The following is a 7,967-nucleotide window of genomic DNA, read 5'->3' on the forward strand; positions in this document are numbered from 1 at the left end:
ATTTTAATGTATCAATATTTTTTCCCTCGTCTTTAGAAGTTTTTAAGTCTGTAAAAAAGAAGTTTTTGAGGAAGAAGAAGAAGAAGTAGTGTGTTATTTTTTTTAGACTTTAGAAACTCAGAAGCTGATCAAATATCGGGTTAAATATCAGTGGGGTGGCCGATGGCCGATATTCAGTTTTAAGGCCGATACCGATAGGGGGCCGATTATATCGTGCATCCCTAATAATAACCGATTTATAAATCTTCTGGTCTTCCAGCAGCCTAAGCCTATAGCAGCATAACTACAGAGAAGGCTCTGGGTAACCTGAGTCACTCTATCTAGAAGCTTTTCAAACTTTTCCATCTTTTTTACTTTGCTAAATGCTCAGTTGTTGAGGGGAGGAATGAGTTGCTCCTATCAGAGCAGCATCAGGCATCATTTCCACCCCTACCTCAGCTCAGTGGGAGCAGAGTTGGCGTTCCCTTCCTGTTCTCGTCCTTATAAGGTTGCCAGTGTTTAGATCCTGGCAGTCGCTGTCTCTCACATCCTCTTATGGTCTTTCATGATGAAGTCTCTGAATATGAGACGCCATGAGGGGGTGATAAGCTCCTACCTTAAGCTCTCTCCTCTCCTGACAGATGTTTTCCATTACCGTTTCTTGCAGGCCTTCTGTGCGATCTGCTGTGGTCTGACCCAGATAAGGACGTGCAAGGCTGGGGAGAGAACGACCGCGGAGTCTCCTTCACTTTCGGGGCAGATGTGGTCAGCAAGTTCCTGAACCGTCACGATTTAGACCTGATCTGTAGAGCTCACCAGGTACCACTCTATCTCTCTGCGTGAAACATGTCGCCACTGAAAGGTTTCCTCTGCAAAGGTCTAAGTTCACTCTGTTGTATCTGACGCCCCCAGGTGGTAGAAGATGGGTATGAGTTCTTTGCCAAGCGACAGCTGGTGACCCTGTTCTCAGCTCCCAACTACTGTGGAGAGTTTGACAACGCCGGCGGCATGATGAGCGTGGATGAAACCCTGATGTGCTCCTTCCAGGTCTGAAGCCATAGCAGCACCTCTAAACTGATCCTGGATCTGATCCGATCACACATCCCAGCAGCTGACGCTTAACTACATTTATAGTTATAACAGGGTTTCTGCTGGTCATTAAAAATCATTAAATTATTATTTTTTTAAATTAAGGCCTTAATTGGCATTAAAATTCACTAAATTTGATAATTGTGGCATTAAAATGCTTCGGAAAAGAAAACTTGAGGCGGAGAAAAAGCTAGAGAATGGGGGGAAAAAGGCAAATTTGAACCAAAGTGGCGGGAAAAGGAGGATCTCTGGACATGGCTGCAGCCTGTCCACAGTGAAGATGACGAAGGATTTTGCCGTGTGTATATATATGTTATGGGTCCTTGTTGATGGCATTAAAATTATTTCTAAGAGCGTTAAAAAGCATTAAAAAATAATTACTGATTCATGTATAAACCCTGTAAAAATATGCATTGACTTCTGCAATGGTTTGATTTTTGCAAGATTCTCGTCTTAAAACTTAAGAGGTTATTGTTCCTGGTTTAAAAAATCGAACCTATAATGGTGTAAATCAAACTAGCAAACTTAATCTTTTAAAATTTCAAAGAAGAGGGCTCAATGCTCAAGTCTAAAAATGCTTTTAACCCACTCTTATAAGTATTCATACTCTCCAAACCTCGCAGTCCGACCAACTTCAATGCATTTAAGGAGTTCATCTCATAAACAAACGCAGAATAGATCATGATTGCAAAGTGGAAGGAGATTCAATTAGACTTTTTTTTTTTCTTTTTTCCAGGCTGAATATTTCAAAAAGTTTTTGTTGACTGCTGTAAAAATCTGGTTACTTGCATTCACAGGTTTTAGAAGGGGACTTTCGTAATGTTCCTAAAGTCGGGCATACGCTGTGCGATATTTTCAGCCTTTGCACGCAGCTACAGCTCACACTTTAAAAGTTCCCAGCTCATAAAGCGTGGGCTCACACTGTGCAGCCTGACGCTCTGATGCGACCTTACAACAGCCAACTAAATTTCAAACATGTTTGATTTTCTCCCGACCTTATGGTTCCTAATCGGGAGGTGGTCGAGAGGCTAATCGCCCCTCGTTACCCCCCTGTACACTACACACAACGCAGGACGAGGCTGAAAGTCGGCCCGATCGAAAAATTCTCACACGACTGGAGAGGCAGCCTGAAAAAGGCAAAAAATCATGCAGTGTATGGCCGGCTTAAGACGTCTTGTTGATGATATTAAGACAAACACTGCATGGTCCTGGTGGGCGTTACCTTTGGTAGTAGGTCTGGCGCTTCTCTGAACCCGTCCAGATCTGGACATCATGTAAACCTGGGGAAGTTTTCCGCTAGCTTTGGGGGAAGGTCGGACACATTTGAGAAGCCATGTGTAGAGGAAAACTACACTACACACCATACCTATAGTGACACAACAGCATCAAAGCTAGACAGAGCGACATGCCATATAAAGCTACTATCATGAGAAAGCACTAAATTAAAAGTTGAATAGAGGTGGAATACAGCAGAGAAAAAGAGGTCCCCATGTCCTCCAGCAGTCTAGACCTATAGCAGCAAAACTATACAGATGGCTCAATTCTATTCAGTTTATTTATATAGTGCCAATTCACAACACGTCATCTCAAGGCACCAGCTAATTGCAGTGACTCATTGACTAGAAGGCAATTCATTACACCTAGCATGCTTGTAGCGACAGTGGAGAGAAAAAACTCCTTTTAACAGGAAGAAACCTCCAGCAGAACCAGACTGAGCAAGGAGACAGAAGCAGAGACATAATATAACCTGTGCCGCTCTTAACTTTCCTCTTTGATAAAGCAAACAGTTGAAGCCTAGTCTTAAAAGATAGGGTGTCTGAAGCATACTAAGAACGAACAGAACGCACAAATCTGATATGGCGTCCGATCCGACAGAAAAACGTTTTGGACGAGGTAGTGGCGTTTAGCGCTCATTGAAAGTCAGTGTGGATGATCACACCAGATTAAAAAGTAGAAAAACTATTCAAATGGTTCGTTCAGGCCTTAAAACTGGTAGTTGGTTCCACAGGAGAGGAGATTGACGAGGCAAAGGTCTGCCTCCTATCAAAGCCTATCCATGTTAAAAAGGCCTAGTTAAAGCCTGGGACGTCATCAACGTTGGATGCTTGCTAATCAGCTGGACTTTGAATCTTTTTGGAGAGAAAAATAAGCAAAAATCTGACTAGCCGAGAAAAGTTGATTACTTTTCTTTTATTCATGCAATACCAGCTTTGCAGATGTTTTTGGGGAAAATAATTAAACCTATGAATCCTTTTCTTTTAATTCAATAAATCAAACTACTTTGCAGTGAAACCCATTCAGTTCATGTAATGTTTTGATGTTTGAAGGCTTTAAATAGTTGCAGTTTATGTCTAGAGCTTTTGATATTAACATTATATAAAAAAAACCATTAATAAACATGTTTTAGAGTTCAGGTCTGTCACCATGGAGATGGTTTAATGACTCCAGTGCAACATGTAATAACCGAGTTGACTCTTTGTGCTCCCAGATCCTGAAGCCGTCTGAGAAGAAAGCAAAGTACCAGTACGGCGGGATGAACTCCGGCCGGCCCGTCACTCCTCCCCGCACAGCCCAACCTCCAAAGAAACGATGAAGACTGACGGACGGAGACGCCATCGTTTCCTTTTGGCTTTTCACGTCGAATAAGAAGCGACACTTGGCAGAGAAGGAAAGCCATTTAAAAATGAAACGCCCCAAACATTTATTTTCCTCTTTAATCTCTTGAACTGCTGTTGTACTTTTCTTCTCCTCCCCTTCCTCTGCATCTATGTAACATTTTTAAAAAGCAGTGTTTCAATAAGAGGGTCATTCTGTAGCATATCTTTATATATATTTTTTGTCTTTCTTTTCTTGACAACAGAATGACAGCCGCTTTAGTTTACCATACGTCCTTACCCCCCCATGCCTGTACAGACACCACAGGTATTAATGACGACTGCTGGGTTTTCAATAAATAATAAGGAAGAAACTCGACTTCTTGTTTGTTTCTTATGTAACTTATTTAATAAAAATTCAGTCTTAGATCAAACTGTTTGTTTGTTCTGGCTCAGAGCTGCTAAAGCTCTTAAATTCACTTAATTATATAAAAAAATGCTTTTTTGCTTTAGATGTATGGAGTGAATTTTATTCCATTATTGATGCATTTAATGTTTTGTGAATAGAAATACGGTGAAAATGAAACAGATGAATTAAACTTTAGGAAAAATAAGGTTTTACCAAAAAAAAAAAAAAACCCTGAGAAAATAAGCAAAGTTACTCTTAAAACCCTTCGGTTTTTCAAACAAATTTTTCATCCTCTTTTTAAAATTAATTTTTACGGATCACATGAATCCACGTACACTAATACCAATGTGTTCCCTCGCTCCAGACAGGAATAACGACGGAGTATTATGGCCAGGTTAGACTTTTTTTTTTCTTCTATTACAAGAATAAAGTAATATGAGAAAAAAGTGGAGAATAGTCAAAAAAAATTACGAGAATGACGTAAAACTCCTACAAGTATCACTTTCTTCCCTAAAATGAGGAATGTCCAGCATTATGAAGTTATACTTTGGTTTGACAAATAAGGAAAACTTTCAGCACCTGCATCAAAGTGGACTCAGGTTGCTGATTGGCCGTCTATCTGAAACAGGCTGTGGTATGATTTCATTCTCGTTATATTACAACTTTATTCTCGTCTTAAAACTTAAGAGGATGAAAGTGAAATAAACTTTTAAGAGAAACCAGAGTCTGATTCCTGTTTTCTCTCATTATCTTAGGAATTAATTCCAATTCAAGTAGTTGATATTTTATATTTAAATATCCAGAATCATATAAATGTCTGTCATTAATAAATTAAAGATGAACCTTTGTCAGACTGATGGGTAAACCTGCTCACTGAGCGTCTTTAAAGCCCAAAGAAAAACACCTTTCAGCCAGTAGGTGGCAGCGTTTACCTCTGCAGACCAGTTTCCTTCCCAGTGGTCTGGACTCAGTAAACTAGAGTTTAAATGTTCATCGATGCCTTTTTTTTTTTCTTCCTCTCTTTTCTGTCCATTAAAATAAAATAAAAAAAATACCAAAATATACCGTTTAAACAAAGTAAAAAATATCCGTAAGGAATTTAGAAGAATCTCTGGATTGCATTTCTTTCTAATTTTACTTTCCAAAGCTATTCTTTGAAGCAATAATGAAACATTCACTCCGCACAGATGCTGCCTTCAGGTGCTGCTTGTGTCGTCTGGTCAGCGTCCAAGTCCTGCTGAGACATGGAGTCCTCTGAAAGTGTTTTATTAGCAGAAGCATGAAGTTTCCTGGTAGATGGTCAGACGTCCCACTGATCCTGAGTCAGAAAATATAATTTCCAGATTAAATGAGACATTACCTTGAACAGAGGTAGCTGTGACGTTCCCTGGTTTAACATCACAGCTGTAGCCATAAATCTGGAGCTCAACGGTTTCTAAATTTCAACCAAACTTCAATCACCTTAAGGCTGCTAATATGAACACATTCTCCAAAAAGCTTTTCCTTATTTATTTTGAAGTTTAAAAATCAGTATTTCCCCCTAAGGACGCAGCTTTAACATTATTGGTCCAGAACCAGGAAGTGGATTTAAGCATCACAATAAACAGGAATAAAAAATGTGCTAATTGGTGCTTTTCTGTGATTTGGTCAAATAAACCAGCGAGCATCTTTATGAACCACATGACAAGCAGCTGTTTGAATCAGTTTATTAAACACAGATTGGAAACACTTTGAAACTCAGAGGCCTGAACCACGAAGCAGGATTACTGGGTTAGCGAGAAAACTTCAGCTGGATTTATTCTTAGGCTATAGTTACTATGGAAACGTACTCTTAACAGCTAGCATTCAGGTTTGATCTGAATCCAATAAAAACGCTCCGTCCAGCAGCCAATCGGCCATTATAACTTAAAACACAATAAAGGAATTTAGAAATAAAATAAGTTCAAACATTTTATTTTTCCTTTGCCTTCTTTTGACGCAAAACACTCACTTTATATACACATATATACACACATACTATTCCTCCTGCATGACGTCCCCATACACAGCTGGAATTCACTTGTTTCTTCTATAATTTTTTATGTGAAGCTAAATAAAAATAAAATGAGCGCTAATTTGTAGAAGTTCATTTGGACCAATAGGAGCGATAAAGGGTTTTATAGGCTGGACTGGCAGATAGATGCCAGATCCTAGAACCACGTGTTTACTGTGACCAGCAGGAGTGCCGCCCTTTGGCTGAACATCCTATAAAAGAAGGAGATATGTCCTCCCAGGTGAGTCACTACCTGCATATCTGTGAAAATTCATTCACATTCTGACAAATATAGATTTTTCTTGTGTGCTTTAACAGCATGAATGAGGCCATGTAACGCTGACGGTGCATGGATGAGGGATTCATAATAAACCGCCAGGTAAAAAAAATAAATAATGCTATGTTTAAGAAAATACATTTAGGGTGGCATTTAAGGACTTTCAAATTTTAAAAAGCAGAGATGCAGTGTCCGCCTCATTAAGTGCCGTCCCAAACCCTGCAGTGGGCAGGGCGAGCGGACCGTTCAGCCCCTAAATAGTGACTCTCCATCAGTGCAGGCTTGCTGGAATTTGGTCAGCAGGTGTAACGGCGAACTAGTGGCGGGGAAAACGCGTTCCTCCAAACGTAAATTCCGCTGCATCTTCGTCACACCGTCAGAAAATCATGAGTTAGTTTATGAAAATTTATTTCTATTTTAAGAGGCAAATGTTTGATTTTATGCGTCACAGAGGTGTCACTGTGTTGCCATAGTAACGAATACCTTCCCTTTCCATTGGAGGGAAGAGGCCGTCCCATTCACGCTTAAACTCCCCTCAAGTACAATCCAGGTGTTCCACAGCTGTGAGTTTAGCTTTATTGCGAGCGACACTTGTTAGTTAAGGGTTAGCGGTTTGGGATTCCACCACCATGTTTGACTTTTCATTCAGAACTTTTCTTTTCCTCTTCATATTTCTGTAAGATGAGTTTTTGTTCCCCTCAGGATAAATACCGCGCTCTCCTTTCTGCTCTCGTTTGTGATTGGTCTGCTACCTTGAACCCGCCCCTTTAGACGTGAGCGATCCCGCTGATCCTGATCACCACTGCCGCAGACTGGTTAAACTGGAAATAATCCCGCCAGGCTGCGTTTGCTTCGTGGTACGGGCCTCAGACGAGCTGCGCACGGCGGCTCGCTCCAGTCGCACAAAACAACCAGGATGCAATCTGTTGCTATGGAAACGGTTTGTGTTCAGCTCTTCTACAAGCAGAGGGAAGCTGAAACGAGCACATGGGTCATTCATTAAGGCAACAGCGCTGTAAACTCAAGATTTATTTTTAATCCAGAGAGGCGTTTCCTTTTAGTCTCAGTCCATAACAGCTTCAAATGGAAATACAACATAAATCTAAACTTATCCCATAAAAAAAACCCACAAAACAAACGGAAAGCAGCAGCTGCCACAACATCAACACAAATATGAACATAAAAAAATTGATTTAAAAAAGAAACACCAGCGTGGAAATCATGAAGCGCATGAAACACTGCAAACAACGCAGTAGAGTTCCTTTAAAGTACCTTTCTCATATTTTAACCATCAGGAAATTTAATCCAGGCTTTAGCTTCCCAGACTTGAAGTAAGGTTAATCTGGACCTTCTTTTCTTTTATTAAGTTTGACTAAACCGCCAAACAAAACATGTTAATCTGCAACTGAACATATAAATGTTGAGTCGCCCTTTAAGGATGAAAAACAAAGTGAAATAAACTTTTAAGAGAAACCAGAGTCTGATTCCTGTTTTCTCTCATTATCTTAGGAATTAATTCCAATTCAAGTAGTTGATATTTTATATTTAAATCTCCAGCATCATATAAATGTCTGTCATTAATAAATC

At 39.9% G+C, this 7,967-nt stretch overlaps 1 protein-coding gene across 1 annotated transcript in view; it reads left to right on the forward strand.

The window, feature by feature from the left end:
* LOC107082804 (serine/threonine-protein phosphatase PP1-beta catalytic subunit) overlaps positions 1–4,033 on the forward strand; it is a 40,901-nt gene extending 36,868 nt beyond the window's left edge. The window contains exons 6-8 of the mRNA XM_015371669.1: positions 647–798; positions 892–1,026; positions 3,557–4,033. Coding sequence (XP_015227155.1) covers positions 647–798; positions 892–1,026; positions 3,557–3,661 — 392 coding nt within the window. The 3' untranslated portion in view covers positions 3,662–4,033. The remainder of the gene's footprint in view (positions 1–646; positions 799–891; positions 1,027–3,556) is intronic.
* The last annotated feature ends 3,934 nt before the right edge of the window (positions 4,034–7,967 follow it).

The sequence above is a fragment of the Cyprinodon variegatus genome, unplaced genomic scaffold (genome assembly GCF_000732505.1).
Source record: "Cyprinodon variegatus isolate N-32 unplaced genomic scaffold, C_variegatus-1.0 Scaffold62, whole genome shotgun sequence".
Lineage (NCBI taxonomy): Eukaryota > Metazoa > Chordata > Actinopteri > Cyprinodontiformes > Cyprinodontidae > Cyprinodon > Cyprinodon variegatus.